The sequence below is a fragment of the Macaca mulatta genome, chromosome 1 (genome assembly GCF_049350105.2).
Source record: "Macaca mulatta isolate MMU2019108-1 chromosome 1, T2T-MMU8v2.0, whole genome shotgun sequence".
In the NCBI taxonomy this organism is placed as follows: domain Eukaryota; kingdom Metazoa; phylum Chordata; class Mammalia; order Primates; family Cercopithecidae; genus Macaca; species Macaca mulatta.
This window is the reverse complement of record NC_133406.1, coordinates 64,378,619-64,403,954: the sequence shown is the minus strand read 5'-3', so window position 1 is coordinate 64,403,954 and position 25,336 is coordinate 64,378,619. Positions and strand designations below refer to the sequence as shown.

At 44.2% G+C, this 25,336-nt stretch overlaps 1 protein-coding gene and 1 long non-coding RNA gene across 4 annotated transcripts; one reads left to right on the top strand and one right to left on the bottom strand.

The window, feature by feature from the left end:
* The first annotated feature begins 5,645 nt into the window (after positions 1-5,645).
* On the top strand, positions 5,646-12,050 carry LOC144341449 (uncharacterized). Its single transcript, XR_013418375.1, has 2 exons — positions 5,646-6,695; positions 9,567-12,050. It is a non-coding gene; the product is annotated as an uncharacterized LOC144341449 (long non-coding RNA).
* DYRK3 (dual specificity tyrosine phosphorylation regulated kinase 3) lies at positions 10,711-24,664 on the bottom strand. 3 transcript variants are annotated; one of them, XM_078004819.1, is made up of 4 exons: positions 24,353-24,664; positions 23,247-23,340; positions 22,491-22,602; positions 10,711-12,516 (listed from the first exon to the last, which is right to left on the bottom strand). In XM_078004819.1, exons 2-4 carry the CDS (start codon positions 23,261-23,263, stop codon positions 10,939-10,941), a joined length of 1,707 nt encoding a protein of 568 aa, XP_077860945.1. In that variant the 5' UTR covers positions 23,264-23,340; positions 24,353-24,664; the 3' UTR covers positions 10,711-10,938. The 3 variants fall into 3 exon arrangements, with proteins under 3 accessions (XP_077860945.1, XP_001086002.3, XP_001086117.3); XM_001086002.4 differs by having other exon boundaries at positions 24,436-24,664; XM_001086117.5 differs by lacking the exon at positions 23,247-23,340 and having other exon boundaries at positions 24,436-24,664.
* Positions 24,665-25,336: the final 672 nt, after the last annotated feature.

The window sequence follows — 25,336 nt, the reverse complement described above, 5'->3', positions numbered from 1 at the left end:
GAGGCGTGGGAGGAGGGAGAAGTGTCTGTGTTGCTGGAGATAGGCAGATGCTAGCATTCTGAACTGGAAGGGGTGGAGGAGGGGGCAGGAATGCATGAAGGGGATCAAAGCTATGGGAAAGAAAAAGATACGCAGTGGACACGGGGTGGGGTGTGACGGAAGCAACGGCTTTGGCCAAATTAAGATTTAGTCCTGGAACCTCTGCCAAGCTTTTTCTCCCTTTCAGTCATCTGCCCTTACTAATGTTAGGCAGTCACAGTGTCCTTACCAACGTTATCACCCTTTCCCAGTGCCCAGAGCTGGAGGCTGATAGCTGGAGGCGGACTGGCACTGGGGCCAAGTCCACCTGTCCGGCTCCCTTCCTGGCCCACTCCCTCCCTGGCCCAAATTGCCCCTGCCCACTGGGCCTCCCTGTCCACCAGGCCCTGTAAAGAAAAGCTGGCACCTTCACCCCACAGCTCCTCATGCCAGGACAGATACCTGAGCTGGGAGATCACCCGAGCTCTCTTTTTAACCCGCCTCGGCTCATGTGACAGGCTGGAGTCCAGGCAGACATATGCAGGCCAGGCATCCAGGCAGGGCACACAGCGCTATTTATTTCCTACTGGGTTCTCTTCAGGCAGAGCTGGCAGGGTGGGACTTTCTCATTGTATTTAAGCCTCAGCTGGCGCCACAGAACTGCCCCAGCCTCAGCCTTTGCCCCTTTTCCAACCCAGTAGGTAAAAATAAACCCATTTGGCAGCTTTGGGGAGTGGGATGGGGACTGCTGAAAAGGCGCTGTAAACACGACAGTGGGGGCGGGATGGGGTTGGTTGCAGCAGGGAGGGGTCTGGTCGTAAACCCTGGCTCTGCTGTGAACTGAAGGGACGGGTGTTTGATCTCTCCAGCTGGGCACTCTGCCTCCCACTTCTTCAGCTGGGAAGAGCCTGGGCACCATTCATTCCCAATCTCTGAGGCAGAAGGCACTGGAGATAGTGGGTGGTCACTGGTGCTGCGGGTGGTGGCTAGGGTAGAAATAAGGGAAACAAAGGAGAGGAAATGGTCATGGCTAGTGAGGGACCCTTCATCCGAATGGGTCTTTCGAGGAACACTTAGCTCCTAGGGCACTAGTTCATGTCTACCATCATATGCATCTCATTGTATTTCAATTCTTTACATGTTTGACCTTCCACTAAATATGTGTGTTATGTTTGAATGGATCCAGCACAGCGCCTGGCCCACCGAGTACACTGGGCATTTACTGAGCGACTGAAGAGAAGGCAGAGAAAGGTGGAGGCGGGGCCTGGCGCCCCCTCGGGGGGCCCCGTGGAAGTGTAGCCGCAGGGTTTGGGGAGGTAGGACACTTCCCACCCAGGAGGCTCCCGCAGCTGTTCCCTACCAGGTTCCTAACTTTACAACTGCGACTCTGTGGTCTGGGAAATCTCCGCCTTGTGTGTTCCTCCGGCTCCAGCCCAGCTTTCCCAGCGACAGCGGCGCCTCCCCTTCTGAATGAAATAGAATTTAAGGCTGGGACTAAATGAAGAACAGAGGAAGCCCTCTCTTTGAAATGCAGCTGCCCCAGGCCAGGTTGGGTTGGGAAGGGGTAGCAATAGCGTGTGTGACACAGCGGTTGGGAAACAATTGTGCCTGCGGGAAGACCGACCACGGAAGCGCCTGCCCCTCGTTATCTCAGCAGCATTGAGAGGAAGCACCTGTGGTCCATCACTCCTCTTGGTCCCCCAAAGAGCTCTGAAGCCTCCTCCCTCTCACTCATGCCACTTTGCCTGGACATCTCGCTGGCATTTTAAAACAGCCAGTGACTTCAGTTCCAAGGGGAAAAGGGATGAATGAAGAGTGTTTGCTGAGAGGGGAATGGTACCAGGACAATGTGGGACACTGGCTTAAAAACTCAGGTGAAAGATCCCAGGGATGAGGTTTCTGAATTCATCTCTTGTATTCACCTCAGTCTCAGGCTCTGGCTGGATTGTTGGTGGGACAGAAGCAATGAATGTAGTTTTAGCAACCAGAGAAAACAGCAACACAGCGGGCTACTTGTTGAGGGAAATGAGGGAATCGGGGAAGAGAGGTAGGGAAGCCTGGTCTGCTGGTTCCTCCTCCCCCGCGGACCTCAAGATGGCTAATCTGGGATAGAATCAGTTTGATGAGGGAGAAGAAAGAGCCAAACCCGTGATCTGAAATCATGGCAGAGAAACCTGAAGGGTAACCCCATCTCATCTTCAAGGTCAGAAACAGGGAGGTGAGAGCCAAGTTGCTACTGGATAGCCATGTCTTTCATGCCTTTCATTCCTACCATCTTTTCTCCTCCACCTTCAGCTCAGGACAGAAGCCCCTTATTCTATACTATGCACAGACTCAGAGGACATTCTTTTCTGAAACCATCTCCCTTCCCCATCCCATTCACTTTCAGAGTTACACAAATTTTAAACCAGAACAGAGTGCAGATAACTTGCTAGCAAGTTTTCTCTGAAGCCATTGCCTAGCTTTTGTTAGATTCTAAACATATGGTCAGCAATGCTGCTGACACTCCCTATCCTTGATAAATGCTACTAGGGTGCTTTTTTTGCACACAACAGTTGCTCAACAAGTCACTGGTGAAAGAATCAATGCACCAACAAAGGCCTATATAGACATGCTTGAGAACAGCAGAGGTGAGTGCAGCTTGGGTCAGGGGTCCATCCTGGGAATGATTTAAGAATTCTCTGCAGTGGTTCAGATTGGGTGTCCTGGATCTGCTCCTCAATCAGGAGATCATCAACAGCCAGATTCAAAGGCAGGGCTGAGCAGCCTCTGCAAAATGAGGTCAAATCATGTCCAGGCTCACTCTACCGGAAGGTCAAGGTCAGTCCTTAGCATCTGCACAGACTAGATGCAGTCACTTTACGTTTCTGCCTTTGGACTGACAAATTCCTTCCTAGAAAGTAAAAAGCAATAGGTAATGCACTAGTAGTCCTCATTGCCATTTTCACTGCCTTTTCTAAGTTCTGATAGTTTTTGTCTTAAAAGGCATAAAGAGCCATGGGAGTATCCTGGTTTGTGGTGCCTTTGAGCATGGGTTTTGTTTGGTTTTTGAGACAAAGTCTCCCACTGTTGCCCGGGCTGGAGTGCAATCTCGGCTCACTGCAACCTCCGCTTCTTGGGTTCAAGTGATTCTCCTGCCTCAGTCTCCCGAGTAGCTAGGATTACAGGCATGTGCCACCACATACGGCTAATCTTCTGCATTTTTTGTAGAGACAGCGTTTCACTGTGTTGGCCGTGCTGGTCTTGAACTCCTGATCTCAAGTGATCCATGGGCCTTGGCCTCCCAAAGTGCTGGGATTACAGGCTTGAGCCGCCGTGCCCGGCCTGATCATGGGTAAATTTTAACAGCGATATTGCAGGCTGAATGTTCTTTCAAATTCTGCCTGGTCTATAGTTCCTCTAGCAGCAGTTAATGTCTCTAACCTGGATTTGCTCCATGTGAATATGGGAAGGTCCATTTCTAGCTTTAGGCTGGGCTCCCATAAGGCAGAAACCCTGTTCAAGAATCCAGGGAAAGCTGGGCACAGTGGCTCATTCCTATAATCCCAGCACTTTGGGAAGCTGAGATGGGCAGATGGCTTGAGGCCAGGAGTTCAAGACCAGCCTGGCCAACATAGTGAAACCCATCTCAACAACAACAACAAAAAAAATACACAAACACACAAAAAAAACTGGCCAGGCGCGGTGGCTCACACTTGTAATCCCAACACTTTGGGAGGCCGAGGCAGGCAGATTACCTGTCAGGAGTTCAAAACTAGCCTGGCTAACATGGTGAAACCCCGTCTCTATCAAAAATACAAAAAATTAGCTAGGTGTGATGGCACACTCCTGTGGTCCCAGCTACTCGGGAGTCTGAGGCGGAAGAATCACTTAACCTGGGAGGCAGAGGCTGCAGTGAGCCGAGATTGTGCCATTGCACTCCAGCCTGGGCAACAGAGTGAGACTCCATCTTCAAAACAAAAATAAATAAATAAATAAAATTAGCTGGGCATGGTGGTACATGCCTGTAGTTCCAGCTACTTGGGAGGTTGCAGTAGGAGATCACCTGAGGCCAGGGAGGTTAAGGCTGGAGTGAACTGTATTCAGGCCACAACAATCTAGGGGACAACTCAAGGGCAGCGGAAGGCAGTCCCTGTTAGGTATCCAATTAGCTCCTGTTGCCAGGGCAATCGTGGCTCAGGGCCAGATCAGAAGCAGGGTGGAGCAGAGCCCACAGCCCTTAAGAATATTGTTTTCCTCTTTCATTTGCTCAGTTCCCTCAGGCTTTAAAAGTTATCCCACAGACTGAGGCCTGGGCCTAAGAAAAACATCCAAACTTCCCAAAAAAACTGTATTCCTTAAAGTTGCGTGTCAGGTTTCATCCTTAAGCTGAGCTTGGGCCCCAAGAGGGTAAATGAGAGAGCTGCTGATTCCGGTTCCTGGGAGATGGTCAGCCCTGAGCATTCTACATGTTTTTCCATTTTCCTTCACAGGAAGGCCGGAGCTCACAAAGCAGGCTGTGAACAGAAGCTCTGGGTACTAAAGGAGGAATACTGGTGGACTCTCTGTAAGGCTGTTTCTCAGGGAAGCCTTGTCCCTTCCCAAGATTTTCTCTCTGTATCATTGTCATCAAGTGAGAGAGGCTATACCTGCAGCACAGCCCTAATTACCCAGTGACTGGTACTCACCTCCTTCAGAGTTCGGCACACAAGTTCTTGCCTGCGACAGTTCTCGGCCTTGGTTTTGAAACAATCAGGAGATGCTAAAAAATTCTCAAAGTAATTCATTTTTATTTTTTAAAAAACACCCCAAAATAAAAAACCACTGACTCATCCATGCCAAACTGCACTTTCCAGAGGAAGCATGTCAGCAGACTCAAACGGACAATGGATAGAATCCCATGACACCAAAGTCATTCAAACCTGATGCTTTAGAGGCTGACATTCTGAGCTGAAATAGCTACAGGTCACCACTTGGCCCCATCTGGGACTCTCCCTTCTTTTTAGTCTATTCATGTGGTGGCAGAAGATGTGAGACTCTTTCTAGTCTCCAGTCAGGGAGGCTTCTCCTGTTATAGAAAAATATTAGAGTCTAGGCTTGACTTAGCGGTGGGTGAGCTATATTAAGAATCACATCCTGCTTCTTCAAAGTCTAGACGATGTATTTGTAGTTCTGGCTTCTCTCAGGGCTTGTGGATCTCAGGGACCAGAGAGCTTTTAGTCCTTTTATGGATGGGTTCACTATGACTCTTAAAATCTTTTCTCATTGAAATTAGCCAGCATAATTTGACAGACACTCAGAAAAACACCCTAATCATATTAGGCTGAAGGCCAGGTCTAGAGGTAAATTCTTTAAAAGTTTGGGCTTCGGGAAGTATAGGTTGAAGGTGAAAATGGGATATGTTAAAATGGGGATATTAAAAATATATTTAAAACTGGGAGGCTAATCTCTGGCAGAGCAGAACTCTTCTTTGATTTGCCAATCCCTGGCCTCTTCTTACTCCTTATTTGTACTGACTCCAGGTTTTCCATAGCATGGATGCCGGCCGCTGCTCTAAGCCTAGTAAGTTATAGCACTCTACAGACTGATCACCTAGACTGAAGACACGGAGGGAAACATGTTTTGGCAATTCCACCTGGCTCAAGGTATAAGTATGTATTTTTAATTTTCAGAGGAGAAAAAGCATACAGAGGCAGTCTAGAACAATCATTGTCACCTTTCCAACTTCCGTGTTGATGACATCAATAACAGATGCAAAAGAAATAATTAAAAATAAAGGAGAAAGAATTTTCCATGATTCACCAAAGTAGTAGGAGTATTCTGTCAGGAAAGCTTAGAAGCATTTATCAGCTGCTACCTAAAATTTAGCATTTAACTTTAATTATGCCTAGTTACGAATTAAGCAAAACAGAAAGTGTTTTAACATGACTAGCTGCTACAGATCAAAATAGTTTCACAGTAGAAATTTTTATTTTTTTATTGTTCTTTTTTTGATTATGCAATAAGCCCCCTTCTTAACAGATTAAATGTCACAAAAACTAAAATGTAATGACATTAGCCAGCTAACCTGTCAGCCCCAACTCCCTTAAACACTGAGGAATAAAGCATACTAATATGGTCATAAGTCAAACTTCCTCTGGGAAAGAAGATTAAGGCTAGACTCTTTCAGAGCCCCTGGGGGACAGAAGCAGAATTCTTACATCATAGTTAGGTTTTGGTGATATTCATTTTTTTCATTATTATCAAGGTAACTGTATCTAACACTAGACCAGAAGAAAGTGTCCTTACATAATCCTTATCTGATTACCCTTTCCAAAAAGAAGACATCAGAGACTGTGCAGGTCAACTTAAAAGAAGAGGCAAGCATGCTCCTGGTTCATGGAAGGAAATGAGCTTCCATTATCTGCACATGATCAGCGGCCATCAAAATCTGTTAATTCAGAACAATATGAAGACATGGGCCTGCCCATTTTAAGCTTACTTTCTAATCTAAGCAGAAATCATGATAGCACATGATGAAAGAGTACATCAATAACTCTGAGGGTAGAAGGTAGGATAGAATACAAGAGGATGAGCGGTATTAGGTGGATTAGCCAATTTTCCATATTGGAAGAAAAAATGAGGCTGGGCACGGTGGCTCACGCCTATAATCTCAGCACTTTGAGAGGCTAAGGCGCATAGATCACTTGAGCCCAGGAGTTCAAGACCAGCTCAAGCAACATGGTGAAACTCCCCCTCTACAGATATACAAAAAATTAGCCAGGCATGGTAGCACATGACTGTAGTCCCAGTTACTTTGGAGGTTGAGGTGGGAGAATCACCTGAGTCTGGGAGGTTGAGGCTGCAGTGAGACAATACTGTGCCACTCCACTCCAGCCTGGACGACAGAGTGAGACTCTGTCTCAAAAAGTAAAAATAAAGAAAAAGAAAAAATGACTTGGAGAATGAAACCAAAATTCTAACCCAACTCTCACCATGTCAGAAACAATTTGGAAATTCAATTTTGTTAATTTAGAAATCAGTAAGTCACCTAACCTAACCAGTTTGACTGAAATGACAAGAAAAATGGCTAAAGAACAATCCAGTAACTGAGGAACAGACAGTCTGAATTTCTACACTAACTGATCCAATTCGGTCATTCATTGCTATGGCTGGGCAGGGATCCAAGTGAAACTTTAACAGTGGCCAAAAGGTGGCATAGGGTTACTGCATCTAAAAACCACAACTTGTCCCTAAGCTTGAAATCCACCCATAAACCATCAAATTCATGTGGACAAGCGCCATGTTTTAAGCAGCCCACTCTCCTAAAACTTGCATTGGCCTGCAGAAGACAGGCATGCCAACCTCAGTGACTCTGCTCTGCATCACTCTCTAGGTTGCCAAATTTAGGCAGAAACATCCATTTGCCTTCCCATAGCTTTCTAAAATCTGTCTACAGTGTAAAGAGTTGTCTATGCCCTTTCACTTAGCCCAGTTTCAGTAACCTTATAGTCCATTTGATACACAGAAATAGAGCACGCACAAACCTCAGCCACAGGCTCCTTTCTCTCCGAAGTTCAGGCGCAGTACTGGCTAGAACTCTGAAAACACAAACACCAAAACACAGTGTACATCAGATGCATATGGGGTCGCAATCCTTTTAACACAGTTTGCTTGCAGGAGCACTTCTTCAACACTGATAACAACTGGCAAAACAACCTCAACATATGCTCTGCCTAGATAATGCAGGAGATCCTTAAATTTCTCCAAGTTAGAAAATTCAGGACAACAGCAATATGGTGTTAGGGATTGCAGATCTGTGTCAATCAGATACAGCCTTGCCACCACCTAAAAATGTGCTCGCTGCCCCACACATGGCGTTAGCAGCAGTTCCAAAGGCCAACACATTCACTCTTGGAAGACAGTGTCAGCTGTCTTGACACTGCTGCTGGCTACATTTAACCAACTCTATGATGTGGTACCAGAACCCAAGAAATACATCAAGCCAGATCGTTCTGTCCAAACATCCCAAGGAAACATGTGCCTTGGACAGCACCCGAGTGGGAACAGGCTGCTAATGTTGATATAAAATGCAAAATAGTAAAAGCAGCATTTTCTCTAATTTACTATTCAGTGAGAAACCCAAGCACAAATCCAATGCAGCAAATTGTAGAGGTTCAATGCTCCCTGATCTGCAGTTAAGCCAGGTGTGCCACCTCCTTCATCTGACTTGGATCCTGCTCTGGACTTTAAGGAGACATCTACCTGGCTAGCAGTTCAAGGACTCAATATAAAAATAACTCATGCTTTGTTTCAACTGGAGGGTCGTGACACAGTTGGGCCTACAAGAAAATCATTCATAAGTCAATGTAAGCTCGTATCCACTGAAAAAGTAGATTTGAGTTTTTTGAGTAGATGTGAGCTTTTACACCCTATGTTACGATGAAGAGATTCACTGAAGGATTCAATCGTGCTATACTACTTCCTGGAGTTGGCAGAGAAATCATGCATTTCTTGGTAGTTGAAGAAGGCTGATCCAAGTACACAGTGAAGAGGTGTTCCCATTTCTCAAGGTGTTTCATCTTCATGGCCATGAAGATTTAGCACCTGCAAAGTTCCCAAAACTATACAATGCAGTTAATGTGGGGAAGCAGACGTTGGATAATTCATTCAGAGACTACCAGTCTTCCAAAGAGTCACTATTTTGACTAGCAGATCATGAGGTAGGTTAGGCAGTTTCAAGACCTCCCTTGAAGAAAGCAGTGATGAGTAAAGATGACGAGGATGGGTTATGAGCAGCATTTAGTGTGACATGTGAAGAGGTCAAGATACCACTATCAGACAAGAAAACCAATGACCAGACAAATTTCACACAGCTTCTTCAGACAATGCAATCAAGAGATAGGATGCAGGCTTAGAAAGAAAGAAAATTCAGCAGCAGTTAGAGGGATCTAAAGGAGTTGTATATTCATTGCCTTCTGTAAACCAGGAGTAAAGGAGATAATTAAGGTTTTAAATAATCCAGTTTCTTAGTCACCAAAAGTACCAAGACTTCCTCCTATTAATGAGGCTAAAGGCTCAGTTTAAGCTGTTCTCTGCCATCTGGCCTTTGTACTTGGGAGACTAAAGCCACCCTGGACATTTAAATGAGAGAGATTTGCACTCTCTCATTTTTCACAGCCTGTGCTACAGCAATCGTGACTACTTTTGGATAAAGCAAAAGTTCCCTAAACAATATACCCATGGTATTTTTCTTTTCTTTTCTTGTTACTACACTGCCCAACAAAAAGAGCTTCTTCCAATCTCGTTGAGTTTGCACCACATTCTAGAATAAATGGAACTGGATCATTCTGAGAACTATATTGTAAAAAGCAAATATTCTACTTTAAAGAACACACTTTTTTTTTTAGACAGAGTCTCACTCTGTTGCCCAGGCTGGAGTGCAGCCGCACGATCTCAGCTCAAGTGATCCTCCCACCTCAGCCTCCCAAGTAGCTGGGATTATAGGCACGTGCCACCACGCCTGGCTAATTTTTGTTTTTGTAGAGGTGGGGTTTCACCAGGTTGCCAGGCTGGTCTTGAACTCCCAGACTCAAGGGATCCACCCACCTCAGCCTCCCATTACAGGCATGAGCCACTATACCCAGCCAAAAGTACACATTTAGGATAGAACTTGAGCATACTTTTGTTCTGGAAGAGGACAGAAATAGAGGAAGGGACAGGAAAAAACAAACAAAACCCAGTAGCAATGAGTTAGTTTCTGTCCGTTCTCCACCCTTCTAAGTAGGACACTGGCTTAACAACTAGTTTTATTATCAGCCCTCACTGTTTAAATCTTAGCAGAGAAAAAGAAAAGTTGTTGAAGAGAATAAAATTAAGAAACATAAAGGGGAAAACAACTGATTATCACCAGTTTCTGGATTTTTAGTTTTCTTCTAACTGAAGTTCACTCAGATCTAGGGAATAGCACTAAGCTTAAAGTGAAAGTAGGAAATAATGTGGCACACTAAGGTGGCAGGTAGCTGTAAAGAGAAGAGGGAAGCATTTTTAAACTGTAGTAAGGTTTACCCGAGAGTGACTACTTTTATAAGGAAGAGATTCTATAAAAATGCAGCAAGGAGGCTGGTCCGTGGAGTACCACAAAGCTGGGGAGCTGCCGTTTTCATGCTGATTCTCTATCTTTAGCATTCTGGGTCAATTGTGGCAGAGAAGCTGTTTTATCTTCCTTGGACACAGGAGCGGAAAGAAGGAGGGATGCATATGACTCAACTTTTAAATCAGCACCTTACAGGGTTATTTGGTAAAGTGGTAAGGCTTCTGTAAAATGCTTTGAGTGACTAGGAAACAAATCAGAGGCAAAATAAGAACATAATAACACCAAACATCAGAGAACTGAAGGGAAGAGGAATGAGTCACTGAAAACCAGGGACACCAATTGTCCAGGTCACCAACAGCTTCCTGGTGCTCCCCCACCCCCCAGTCTGCTGTGAGCTCTTTCACCTACGATGAGCCTAGAGAATGCCCTACTGGGGTAAGGGACCTAGCATTGGCTTTCAGCCACAACTAACACCATATCCCAAATTACCCTTTCCAGAACAGACACCGAGGGACACTAGAAGTGAGGAGTAGTTGGGATACATTTTTTGCTATACCTTCTATCTTGAGAGAAAGAGATTTAAGCCAATAGTATAATACATCAGTTGAAATACCTCTGACGATAATAACAAAGATGCATTGACCTATAAAAAGTCATTTAATGCATATTCCAGATGGCCAATACAAGCTGGTTAGGTAATTAGCCCTTAAAGAATTCCTTTATAGTTATATAAAAATGTTTTGTCTTGTTTAAAAAAAGTCTAGTCTAACAAAAACATCCACCAATGGGCTTGCAATTTTTCCATCTGCAGGTTTGCAAGATCATAAAAATACATACATATGCATCTCTGGGCATATCTCTGTCCACTAGCTAATCAGTTTTGGCAACACACTGCATAGGGGTATACTACCATTGGTTTCTGACATTAAGTTAGCTTTAAGCTTATTAGCTATTCCAACAACTGGAGGCAGCTTAGAACCCAATCCCTGGAAAGCACTTGCAGGATTAACTATCCGTTTCCCTGACACCTTGTCTATGGTGGTGAGAGGTCTGGGGACAGACTTGCTAATCCAAGGGTGTCTTAATGCTTGAGCTGGGGTCAGGCGGGCAGAGGGGTCCCAGTGAAGACACCTTTTCAAAAACTCTATAAACAAGTAGTCATCACACCCTTTCAGTGCTGTTCCCCAGTCTTTGCTGCCCGGGGGACCCCGCTTTTTACCCCTACGTGAGCGACCCCCCACAAGCACAACCCTCCCATCTGCCTGAGTAGTCACAGAGCAGTAGCGGGGTATGCCCTTGGAATTAATAAAGTACTTGGCACGTTTGGATTGCTCCAGAAGTTTTGGTGGTGGCATCCCTAGAAGCTCCATCATGCAGGCCAACTGGTCTCCTTCATCCTCTCCAGGGAAGAGAGGCTGTCCTGTTAAAAGTTCTGCAAGGATGCAGCCAAAACTCCATATGTCAATCGGTGTGCTGTAACGGCTTCCTAAGATGATTTCTGGAGCTCTGTAGAACCGAGACTGGATATATGTGTAGAGCTTCTGGTACTCGAAACAGCTGGACCCAAAGTCAATGACCTTGGTTGAGCTGCGCCCGTGGTGTTTCAGGAGAATGTTTTCTGGCTTCAGATCGCAGTGAATAATCTTATTTTTGTGGAGGGCATCCAAGGATTGCAAGATGGACTGGGCAAACTTGCGTACCAACTGGACGCTAAAACCCTGAAACTTGTTTTTTTTAATCAGCTCATAAAGGTCTATGCTCAGCAATTCAAAGGCCATGCAAACATGGTTCCGGAATGTGAAACTTTCCAGCATGTGGATAACGTTCATACTACCAGTTTTATCCTGTTTTTTAAGATGCTCCAAAATCCGGATCTCCTCAGCTGCTTGACGATGAAAGCGCTTCTCATTGCGCACCATTTTCAGGGCCACGTACTGCCGCAGTTTGTGATCATAGACCCTGGCCACCTGCCCAAAACTCCCCTTGCCAATAATTTTCAGCACCTCATATCGATAAGCTAGATGGTCTCGAGGTACATGAATGTAGGCCCCATCTGCATCATCATACCCCCCATTATTGGGACCACCAATAACTCCATGTCTTTTTTTGGCATTTGGACCTACAAAGTAAATTTCTGGATAATTAATTATTTCCAGCTTCTCATAGGCAGTGAGGTGGTGTTTATATTGCTTCAGGGCTTGTTCTGGAGTCAGAGGCACCACTTTGGGTGCCTTGGATGAACTGTTGGATTTTACTGTATTCAAGCAATCTGAACTTTTACCCTGAGAAACAGTAGGAGAGCATTTTTCAGAGTCACTGATGCCATCTGACTGAACAGTATTGGATTTTCTGTTGCCAAATTCTTGAAACAGCTGTTCTACCTTCATCTCACCTCCATCCAAAAAGTGCTGAGTATGATCCCTTATAAACTTCTCAGTGGTCATCTATGAAAGAGACAATGAATATGTTAAAGTCATTAAAGACATCAGAAAGATGGAAGAATCTTCCCTCCTCTAACTGAATAACATCAAAACATATCCAGTCATGTTTACTTTAAGGTTAAAATGATCCAAAAAGGAGATAAGAAAAGCAAGAGTCTCTAGCAACTTATATTAATTTTCAGACTCCCTGAATATTGCAGCCATCCCTAATCCCCATACATGCCTTGCTTTGTTCAAGACAAGATGGTCTTACCATGCCCCCCACATGCCAGGTTCCTCCTTACAGATGTGTCCTTGTACTGAGAATCCTTCTACCCCTCATCCCCTCGACTCCTACATCCCTTCAAAGCCCAGTTCAATTCCTCTCTCTTCCACTTAGAACTACTCCAAGCCCATACTAATTAACCTCACATCCTAACTGCAGTTTGTCCAGTTTATGCCACATAATTTGGTACTTGATTATGTATAATATATGCACTATCTTACACTGTTTACTAATTGTTTCAAGTATCTTCCCAAATCTTAAAGACAAATAGCATGGTCAAAATAATGCCTACTGAAGTGTAAACAGTAAGGTACCATCAAGTGACAGAAGCAGAATTTGAACCTAGGTCTTCTGGCTCCTATTCCAGGGCCCTTCCCATTAATATAACTCAGCTCCAGGTTCTCCCAGCATCTGTAGACTAGGAGGGCTGAATGTTGACTGTGGCCTGGAATCAACAAAGTGTTCAATCATACACTCCCAGGTCCCCATATAAATTACTGCAGCCTTTTAACTTAGTTCATTGAATCACAAAAGCTCTAAGTTAGAGAGAATTCTGGAGATCAACTGGACCAATTCTTCAAGTACCTGGTAACAGTGAGGGTCCAAGGTCCCTGGGGTGCTTCTTAAAAACTATTCCCCAGCAAGAGCCTACTTGATTAAGGAGTACCACTTCTTTCACTAGGTTTTCCACAGTCTTCTCCTGGAAGGGACAGTGACCCACAGAAAAAAGCTCTACTTACTCCTCTGAATTAAGATTCTTTGAATTGAAACAAGGTTTCTTGAAATAAGATGGAGGAAAAGAAGGACAAAAACAACCAAACACCTAAGTAAAATTAATATTAATTAATATTAAGAAAAAAGGGTGGGTAGCCAGGCGCAGTGGCTCAAGCCTGTAATCCCAGCACTTTGGGAGGCCGAGACGGGCGGATCACGAGGTCAGGAGATCGAGACCATCCTGGCTAACACGGTGAAACCCCGTCTCTACTAAAAAATACAAAAACTTAGCCGGGCGAGGTGGCAGGCGCCTGTAGTCCCAGCTACTCGGGAGGCTGAGGCAGGAGAATGGCGTAAACCCGGGAGGCAGAGCTTGCAGTGAGCTGAGATCCGGCCACTGCACTCCAGCCTGGGTGACAGAGCGAGACTCCGTCTCAAAAAAAAAAAAAAAAAAAAAAAAGAAAAAAGGGTGGGTGCAGCACACCAACATGGCACATGTATACATATGTAACAAACGTGTACATTGTGCACATGTACCCTAGAACATAAAGTATAATAAAACAAAAAAAGAAAGAGAAAAAAGGGTAACTGTGAGATGACAGGTACGTTTAATTGGCTTGACTGTAGTAACCATTTCACTACCTGTATCAAAACAATTATATTGTACACCTTAAAAAATAAAATTTTTTGGCTGGGTGTGGTGTCTCACGCCTGTAATCCCAGCACTCTGGGAGACCAAGGCAAGTGGATCACTTGAGGTTAGGAGTTTGATACCAACTTAGCCAACATGGTGAAACCCTGTATCTACTAAAAATACAAAAATTAGCCGGGCATGATGGTGCATGCCTGTAATCCCAGTTACTTGGGAGGCTGAGGCACGAGAATTGCTTGAACCCAGGAGGTGGAGGTTGCAGTGAGCCAAATCATGCCATTGCACTCCAGTCTGGGTGACAGAGCGAGACTCCGTCTCAAAAAAATAAATAAAATAAAAAATAAAATAAACAATGTGGCCAGGCATGGTGGTTCATCCCTGTAATCCCAGCACTTTGGGAGGCCAAGGCAGACAGATCACTTGAGGCCAGAAGTTTGAGACCAGCCTGGCCAACACGGCAAAACTCCACCTCTACTAAAAATACAAAAAAAAACAAAAACAAAAACAAAAAAACAAGGCCAGATGTGGTGATGCATGCCTGTAATCCCAGCTACTTGAGAGGCTGAGGCAGGAGAATCACTTGAACCTAGGAAGTGGAGGCTACAATGAGCCAAGATCACGCTACTGCTGCATTCCAGCCTTGGCAACAGAGAGAGAGACTGTCTCAAAAAAATAAAAAAAGAAATCAGTGAAAAATATTAAGAAGGGGCTGGAAAGATAAAAATGTTAAATCTGTTGTTAAAAATAAAAGGAAGCCTAGGATACTTAAAAGAACAACTGTTTTTCTCAACGGACCCTGAAGAATTATGTCCTTTATCTGTTTGATAATTTGAGAGAGCCTGTAGTATGAGGAACAGATTAATTCCGGAGGAGCTCTGGGCTACAGTTATAATCTCTAAAAATGTAAGCTAAAAAGTGGTCAAACCTTTAAAAACTAGAAATTTTAATATAACCTAAGCAAAACAAAAATTGTCCTTTTAAAAAATCATTTAATCAATTTAAATATTTATAGAACACTTATAGTTACATCATGTCTTATATGATCTTAAAGTCAACAAGCCAGTTCAAATGTAGCCACAGCTTGGCATTTAGTTTTAAAATAAAGGGGCCAGATATTGCCCAAGTACATACAGTCTCTCTGATACCAAAATAGAAACTATCACTGGTCAAGAAAATAAACAGGCCTGCATATAGAATCTAAATATTGGCTGGCCGCAGTGGCTCATGCCTGTAATCCCAGCACTTTCGAAAGCCGAGGTGGGTGGATCACCTGAGGTCAGGAGTTCGAGACCAGCATGGCCAACATGGCGAAACCCTGTCTCTACTAAAAATACAAAAATTAGCCAGGCGTAGTGGTGCGCACCTGCATTCCCAGCTACTCAGGAGCCTGAGACAGGAGAATCACTTGAACCAGGGAGATGGAGGTTGCAGTGAGCTGAGATCGCACCACTGCACTCCAGCCTGCCATCTATCAGGGAATAAATCTGGTGGAACTAGGAAAAGAATTTTAATTGTTTGCTTTTAATTAGATTTACATAACAAAAACAAACATCTACAAGCATCTTGGCTAGTTGTCCTTAAAATCTTTACTACCTAACTTTAATGCATCTAAATATTTACTGCTGAAGTCTCTGAAACACATCCTGAAGAAACAGGGAGTCAGAAGGCCTGGGTTGGGGTCCTGGCTATGCTACTTAAAAGTTGTAGGTCCAGCTGGGTGTGGTGGCTCACGCCTGTAATCCCAGCACTTTGGGAGGCCAAAGTGGGCAGATCACCTGAGGTTGGGAGTTGGAGATGAGCCTGGCCAACATGGTGAAACCCCGTCTCTACTAAAAATACACAAATTAGCCAGGCATGGTGGTGTGTGCCTGTAATCCCAGCTACTTGGGAGACTAAGGAAGGAGAATTGCTTGAACCCAGGAGTCAGAGGTTGCAGTGGGCCAAGATTGCATCACTGCACTCCACCCTGGGCGACAGAGCAAGACTCCTTCTCAAAAAAAAAAACACAAAAAAAACTGTAGATCCCTGTTGCCTTCCTGAGCCTCAGTTTCTTTATCTGCAAGATGTGGATAATAATATCTGCTTGTAGGATGTTGTCTAATTAATAATAATAACTTCACCAACTATAAAATATTTAAGACACTGGTTACAATTCAGCAAAATTCTCAATACATTGAAGTTTAAGTTCCTATACACCCTTCCCCTTCCCCTTTTCTCTCTTCTCTCTCTGGTGGCTTCCTCCATTTCTCCAGTCTGATCTCCCTCCATCAAGCATCTAGCACTAACTACACCTTCTGCTCAATGAAGGCCCCCACAATAGGCCTTCACTTAGGATACACGGAATTGCCTCACCCACTTTCTCCCCACATAAAACATACTTTCCACTCGCTATACAATGGACTGTGTTACCTCTCCATGGATATTTGAACTTCAACAGAAGATCAATGCCCTAACCCAAAGGAATGCCTCTAGGAACTGCAGTCACCAGTGACAAGCTGTTAGGAAAGGTTATTTGTGGTGCAGGGTCTGTCCCTGGGAATTTCCCCTACTCTGCTTACATGTAAGGCTGCACTGGCTCTGAAGGCCTTCATTTCTGTTTGTGATAATGAGAGGGTCTCAGGTACACAACATAAATAAGAACAGATACATATCAGAAATGTAATTTCCATGGAACTATTACAATAATATTAATGATATCATTTGGAGTCCCTGATTCATGGTTTTTCCTTAAGGTAAACCAAATTTCTCTCCTTGCAAAATAAGTCTTACTTTGCCTTTGGGAACCACACAGAAATGTCCAAATTTCAAGTAGGAGCCCTCTGGATACTTAAAAGGGGCTGTGCTGTCCCTGTCTCCACCATTCTGTAGGTTTACCATCCCCACTACATCTGCCTCACCTCACCCAACATACATCAGGCTTCCTCACTCTCCTGTTCACATTCGCAACATAGGCTGCACTTTATGTCTCTCTTACAGCATGCTCCAGAACCAAGCAGGCTACGTCAGTGTAGTCCACCATCAAGGTCATCTTCTCCAGTGAATCTGGAGAATTCTGGGAGGTAATTTTTCCACACAGGGAGGGGTTCTCTTCTTTTATTATTATTATTACACTTTAAGTTCTAGGGTACATGTGCACAACCTGCAGGTTTGTTACATACGTACACATATGCCATGTTGGTGTGCTGCACCCGTTAACTCGTCATTTACATTAGGTATATCTCCTAATGCTATCCCTCCCCCAGCCCCCACCCCACGACAGGCCCCGGTGTGTGATGTTCCCACCCTGTGTCCAAGTGTTCTCATTGTTCAATTCCCACCTATGAGTGAGAACATGCGGTGTTTGGTTTTTTGTCCTTGCGATAGTTTGCTCAAAATGATGGTTTCTAGCTTCATCCATGTCCCTACAGAGGACATGAACTCATCCTTTTTATGGCTGCATAGTATTCCATGGTATATATGTGCCACATTTTCTTAATCCAGTCTATCATTGAGGGACATCTGGGTTGGTTCCAAGTCTTTGCTATTGTGAATAGTGCCGCGATAAACATACGTATGCATGTGTCTTTATAGCAGCATGATTTATAATCCTTTGGGTATATGCCCAGTAATGGGATGGCTGGGTCAAATGGTATTTCTAGTTCTAGATCCTTGAGGAATCGCCACACTCTCTTCCATAATGGTTGAACTAGTTTACAGTCCCATCAACAGTGTAAAAGTGTTCCTATTTTTCCACATCCTCTCCAGCACCTGTTGTTTCCTGACTTTTTAATGATCGCCATTCTAACTGGTGTGAGATGGTATCTCATTGTGGTTTTGATATGCATTTCTCTGATGGCCAGTGATGATGAGCATTTTTTCACATGTCTGTTGGCTGCATAAAGGTCTTTTGAAGACATTTCATATCCCTTGCCCACTTTTTGATAGGGTTGATTTTTTCTTGTAAATTTAAGTTCTTTGCAGATTCTGGATATTAGCCCTTTGTCATATGGGTAGACTGTAAAAATTTTCTCCCATTCTGTAGGTTGCCTGTTCACTCTGATGGTAGTTTATTTTGCTGTGCAGAAGCTCTTTAGTTTAATTAGATCCCATTTGTCAATTTTGGCTTTTGTTGCCGTTGCTTTTGGTGTTTTAGTCATGAAGTCTTTGCCCATGCCTATGGCCTGAATGGTATTGCCTAGGTTTTCTTCTAGGGTTTTTATGGTTTTAGGTCTAACATTTAAGTCCTTAATCCATCTTGTATTAATTTTTGTACAAGGTGTAAGGAAGGGATCCAGTTTCAGTTTTCTACATATGGCTAGCCAGTTTTCCCAGCACCATTTATTAAATAGGGAATCCTTTCAGGGAGGGGTTCTCTTCTTAACTTTCTTTCCTTTCCTGTAAATAACTCAAATACTGGCCTGAATCAATTACATATCAAGTCTGATGAGCTATAAATAAAACATTCCTTCCATTGCTCTAAAAAAATCTAGTGTTCACACATATTAAAGTATAATTGTTTTAAAACACTAAATATTTCCCCAAATGCCCATCAATCAAGGAGTAGATAAAGAAATTATGGTATATATATGCACATATATACACGTGTGTGTGTGTATATATATACATGTATATATATGTGCATATACATGTATATATGTGTGTATATATATTCATATATATACGTGTATATATGTGTGTATATATACACACACACACACACATATATATCTTATAGAATACTACTTATCCATAAAAAAGAATGAAGTAATGGCATTCACAGCAACCTGGATGGAATTATTCTAAGTGAAGTAACTCAGAAATGGAAAACCAAACATGGTATGTTCTCATTCATAAGTGGAAGCTAAGCTATGAAGAGGATACAAGGGCTTAAGAATGATACAATGGACTTTGGGGACTTGGGGGATGGGGTGGTAGGGGAGTGAGAGATAAAAGACTACACACTGGGTCCAGCATACACTGCTCGGGTAATGGGTGCACCAAAATCTCAGAAATTACCACTAAAGAACTTGTTCATGTAACCCAAACACTACCTGTTCCCCAAAAACCTATTGAAAAAAAAAACACTAAATATTTCTAGTCTAGGGTTAGAATTGCAATAACCAAGCAATGTATATGATTGACTCTATGAAGTATTTTCTTAACCATGTAATTATATCCAGAGAGATGAATAATGTCATATTTATCATGTTTTATTTCATAAGAATGCTTCATATACCCTGCTAATTTGATGGGCTTCTGGCATTTCAAATAGAATATCCTACTACATTAATCAAGTTTTAAAAATCTTGCTGAGAAATTCAAAAGGAATATCCTTCTCACTCAGATATAAAACCCTACCTTTTCCCCGGCTCCCAAACCCTAAATCCCTGCAACACAAAACTTAACCCAATAAAAGTCAGTGGGGCAGATATTTATAGTTTACCACGAGAACATAAGAGCCCCTTGAATAAAGGACGCTAGAAAACTTTGTAAAAAGGGCAACAGGATCTCGGGATAGAGTCATGGCATAATGAAATGTAAGTGGCACCAAGAGGTCAAAACGCATTTTTTTTTTTTTTCAGCAAAATGAGTAAGGACAGCCGGGTGCGGTGGCTCATGCCTGTAAACCCCGCACTTTTGGGAGGCTGAGGTGGGCAGATCACCTGAGGTCAGGAGTTCGAGACCAGCCTGGCCAACATGGTGAAACCCCATCTCTACTAAAACTACAAAAATTAGCCAGGCATGGTGGCAGATGCCTGCAATCCCAGCTACTTGGGAGGCCGAGGCAGGGAGAACTGCTTGAACCTGGGAGGTGGAGGTTGCAGTGAGCCGAGATTGCGCCACTGCACTTCAGCCTGGGTGAGAGAGTGAGACTTGATCTCAAAAAAAAAAAAAAAAAAAAAAAAAAAAAGGACTGGGCGCGGTGGCTCACACCTGTAATCCCAGCTCTTTGGGAGGCCAAGGCGGGCGGATCACGAGGTCAGGAGATCGAGACCATCCTGGTTAATACGGTGAAACCCCGTCTCTACTAAAAATACAAAAAATTAGCCAGGTGAGGTGGTGGGCGCCTTTAGTCCCAGCTACTCGGGAGGCTGAGGCAGGAGAATGGCGTGAACCCGGGAGGCAGAGCTTGCAGTGAGTGCCAGTGCACTCCAGCCTGGGTGACAGAGTGAGACTCCGTCTCAAAAAAAAAAAAAAAAGAAATGAGTAAAAAGTAAAGACATCTTTACGCGAGAAAGACATCTTTCTTCTTGCTCCCCTACAAAACTGCTATGCCGAACACCATGCAGTAAGAAATTCATTTTTGATCCTGAAACATACAAAGTAAGTAACCTACTGGAAGGTAAATAGCATTGGCTAACTCTGAATCAAAGTTAAAATGACTTGGCCAGGCGCAATGGCTCGCACCTGTAATCCCAGCACTTTGGGAGGCTGAGGTGGGCGGATCATGAGCCCAGGAGTTCAAAACCAGTCTGACCAATATGGTGAAACCCTGTCTCTACTAAAAATACGAAAATTATCTGGGCATGTAGGTTGGTGCCTATAATCCCAGCTGCTTGGGAGGGTGAGGCAGGAGAATCGCTTGAACCCGGGAGGCAGAGGTTGCAGTAAGCCAAGATAGCGCCACTGCACTCCAGCCTAGGCGACAGAGTGAGACTCCACCACAAAAAAAAAAAAAAAAAAAAAAAATCAAAGTTAAAATGACTTAAAGTCAGATGTTAACACTTCAACCCAATTGCAAATAGTTTCCTATAGAGATGAGCCAATTGGCAGCAAGTAACCAAGCAATCTGATGGGCAACACAAGATGTATATGGTTCTGAAGTTCTTAGACATTTTGACATATTAAAGAAACAAACTTGCAAAGAATGGAAAAAAAACCCCACTACACTCCAAAAGGAGACAAAAAATAGGGTGACCAGCCTTCAAGATATTTTTAGCTCACGTTTTGTATACTATTAGTGCTGAAAGTGGGGAAAAGGGCCAGGCACGGTGGCTCACGCCTGTAATCCCAGCAGTTCGGGAGGCCGAGGGAAGTGGATCACTTGAGGTCAGGAGTTCGAGACCAGCCTGACCAACATGGTGAAACCCTGTCTCTATTAAAAATACAAAAATTAGCTGGGCGTGGTGGCAGGCACCTGTAATCCCAGCTACTCAGGAAGGCTGAGGCAGGAGAATTGCTTGAACCCGGGAGGCGGAGGTTGCAATGAACCGATGTCACGCCATTGCACTCCAGCCTGGACGACAGAGTAAGACTCCATCTTAGGAAAAAAAAAAAAAAGGAAAAAGGTTGATTTTAAGCAAAAACTGATGACAACAGGAAGGACTATGAAAAATACAAGTGATTTTTCCATATAGAAACAATTTCAGGTCTTAAACACAGAAATGTGAAAGAGAAATATTACAAATGAGTCAATTCAATTATTCAGTTTGTTCATCTGATAACATATGCAGCAAATTTTAAAGTCATAGGATAGCCTCTCCTTGTCATGGAACTTGGCCAAACCCTGCTCTGCCTACCACTCTACGCATGCCGAGGGAATGTGAATTAATTTTATCTTAAGTTAAAAAAAAAAAAAAAAGCTGCCAGGCGCGGTGGCTCATGCCTGTAATCCCAGCACTTCGGGAAGCTGAGGCAGGTGGATCACGAGGTCAGGAGTTCAAGACCAGCCTGACCAACATGGTGAAACCCCGTCTCTACTAAAAATACAAAAATTAGCTGGGCGTGGTGGCGCGCGCCTGTAATCCCAGCTACTCAGGCAGCTGAAGCAGGAGAATCACTTCAACCTGGGAGGCAGAGGTTGCAGTGAGCCAAGATCATGCCATTGCACTCCAGCCTGGGCGACAGAGAGACTCCATCTCAAAAAAAAAAAAAAAAAAAAAAAGGCTAAGTGTCGCAGTCCCAAACTGTGTTAATTACCATCTATCTATAAAATGGTTCTCTTTAGCATACTAATAAACGAAGACTACATTTCCATCGTGCAGGGGGAAAAAAACCCTGCAGATCTATGAATTCCGAGATGTTTTCTGTTTCTTATTTTTGTTAAAAGGAGCCTTTGTAATACTAGGTGTATATCATCCTATACAAAAATAAGCATTACCTACATAAAAGTAGCATATTATTTTTTTCCTAGTGCTATATATTTATCCCAGTGGAAACTGAAATAAAAAGGTGAGCTTCAAATTGAAATCATTCTGAAAAGCTAAATTTGGACCACAGACATTGTTATTTCAAAGTCAAGAGGAATCAAAAAGAAACAAAAAAAAGGTCTGGTAGTCAGTGATACATAAGTGTACCTTGAGCATCAAGTAGCACTTCCTCCTTTCCAAAACAATTCATGTACAAAGAATTACTTCTTTTACTTACATTTAGTCTTCTGGGTGGAGGTGGTTCAGAAGGATTGCAGAGCACATTTGAACAGGGGGGACATTTGGTTTCATCTATCATCATGAAGGTATCATAGACACCATCCCCCAACCTAGTTGAAAGGATTACAGATAAAATGTCAGTAACTGAAGAATATAAAATCCTGTCTCTTAACTGCTTCATATCTGCTACAAGGAACAGTAATAGAAATAAAAGTCTACACATTTTGGCACTGAATATAAACAACTCGGGTATTTGGAAGAGGAACAGAGGAAATCCAACTTTTGTTTTTCAAGGACAGCATTTCTAGGTTTTTATTTTAAAATAGTTGAAACAAGTCTCTCTGAATGTTGTTAAAAATAATAAGGACTATCAGGAGGATCTCATAATAACTTACTACTTGAAAATAAAGTCTAGTTTGAATCTGAAGTTCATAGAGAAAAAAAAAGACCAGAAAAAACTAACAGAGGTAATAGTTTTTCAAAGTCAGAGACTTGGATTCTAATCTCAGCTCTAACACTGGCTGTGCTACCTTCTCCTCTGAGCCTGTCTTCCCCATGTTAATGGAAGACTAGCTCCAGTCTATACACTTCTGGGTCTTACAGGCAAGAAATAAAAGGCCTTTTTAAGGCTGTCTTCTCTTTATTAATTTACTTGCTTACCTACTTACATCTACCTAACTTGTAGAAAAATACAGTTAAGTACTACAGCAAACACTAAAAGGATGCTCTAAAATATAAAATGTAATGAATTTACTTCTCTTTCCACTTCATTTTCTGGTGAATGGTGGAGGCAAAATTCTAAATGATTAAGGATCACTTCTCTGTTCTTTAACACTGTGGCTCCACCACTGTAAGGGAACACAAAAGACGGAGAGGATTTATTTCATCCACAAGATGGCCCTGAATAATGTATTTCATCTGCTACCAAGAACACGGATTTCCCAGTTACACACATCAGCATTTCATTGTATCATTTTACATGATACACTATGAATATAACAATGACGATGTTGCAGAGGAATAATTTGTTTAATGTCTTTTAAAATATCCTGGAATATTCTGGTCACCTTTAAAAACTGTTTTGTGAAATTCGTTCTAGAGTTTTCTTTATAGATGTGTTATAAAAATACAAGGGGGAGAAAACCCTACAAATATTTTTGGAATGCTCTTTTTAAAAACATGCTCACATTCTGATAGAATTATTTATATTTTTAACAGGCAACGGCTTCACTGACAGAAACCAAATATTCTGAATGTGACTGACCCTTTGCCATAAGCCTGATAAAACAAACCAGAACAGGCGTCCACATTTATAAAGAAAAAGAAAACGTTCAAAATTGCCTAGTGACTAACAGCCAGAGGAAATTAACAAGAGTCTGCATGCAAATAAAGCGGGGAGCAGGGGTCTCTTCTCTCCATTGAGGTGTAAAATACAACGCAAGGTGGGGAATCTCTCAAAATAGGATCCGGAAAAAGCCGTACCCAGCACAGCCCACAACCTGCACATCCGAAGCTAGACCGCACCCCTCACAGCAAACCCCAAGAGTTCAGCCCTTGGTTATCCGCTCTAAGCAACAGGGCTTCTTTCCAAGGTATCGCTCCCGGTCTCTCCCCGTTTACTAAAAAGCCCCACAAAAAGTCCTAGTTTTCGTAATCCCTTACCATATACCCCGATCTAGGGTTTCAGGGGTATTCCAGGGGTGGAAATTCTTCTTGCTCTAACTCCTCTCTAGCCCCCTCCCCCGCGCCCGGTGAGCCAGGGATGGGGGGAGGGGGCCCTGACGGAGAGGAGGTGGGGGGAGGTCCCGGGGAGGCAGTCAGACCCCTGCCCTCGTCCCTCCTGCTGAGGGCTCACTCTACCTCCTCCCAGCCCCCAAGCTTCGCTTGCCAGCGCCAGCCGCTCCCTGAGGCGCCTCCAGCCCGTTACCCCGCGGCGCCGTTACCTTCGCTGCTGGGGCGGGAGCCCGGCCCCGGGCGGCCCCGCATCCTTCCGCCCAGGCCCGCGAGCTGTGCCTCCCATCTGCTAGCTCGGGACCCGGCGCGGGGAGGGGCGCCAGTTGGAGGGTCCGGCCGGCCACGCCACCTACGCCGGGACGGCTGCCTCCGCGGCGCGACGCTCCTACGGGGACTCTCGGCCAGACACTGCAGCTCAGCGCGCCTTCGCTCCCAACTGGCCGGGGCTGGGTAGTGGGGAGACGCAGCTGCAGGGGCGGGAGGGGGAGCGGTCTGGTCGCCTAGCAACCGCGGCACGCCCCCGGGAAACGCCTCGGCGCAGCTACGCGCTGACGCACGGGGGTGGGGCCCGTGGCGGATACAGGCCACGCGGTGCTCCTAGCCGGTGCTAGCGCTGGCGCGGGAGGCGGGAGGCTGGAGGCGGGAGGCTGGAGGCGGGAGGCGGGAGGCTGGAGGCGGGAGGCGGGAGGCTGGAGGCGGGAGGCTGGAGGTGAGAAGCCCGCGGCCTAGGCGCCTCGGGTTCCCTGGCGCGAGCTGCGGACGGACAGAGGGGTCCGGCGAAGGAGGGGTGAAAGTAACAGCCCGCGATCTCAGAAGGGCTGCCCGCCCCTCACGGTCCGCGGTCCCTTAAGTAGCATGTTGCATCCTGGAAGTTCTAAAACCTCCCGCTTCAATATGAATTTTAAATTAAAGAAAACATATGTGTATTGTTTTAGGCTTTCCCACCACGGGGACGACCCTCCGGGGGTTTGTGAGTTACATAAGAAAGCAATAATAATAAACCCATTTATTGACACGATGCCTCCATTTATGAACATTTGATATCAGTAACCGAGGTACCCGACGACTTTCGTCTTTTACAGACTTAGCTGGGATGCAGAATAGAAGCTG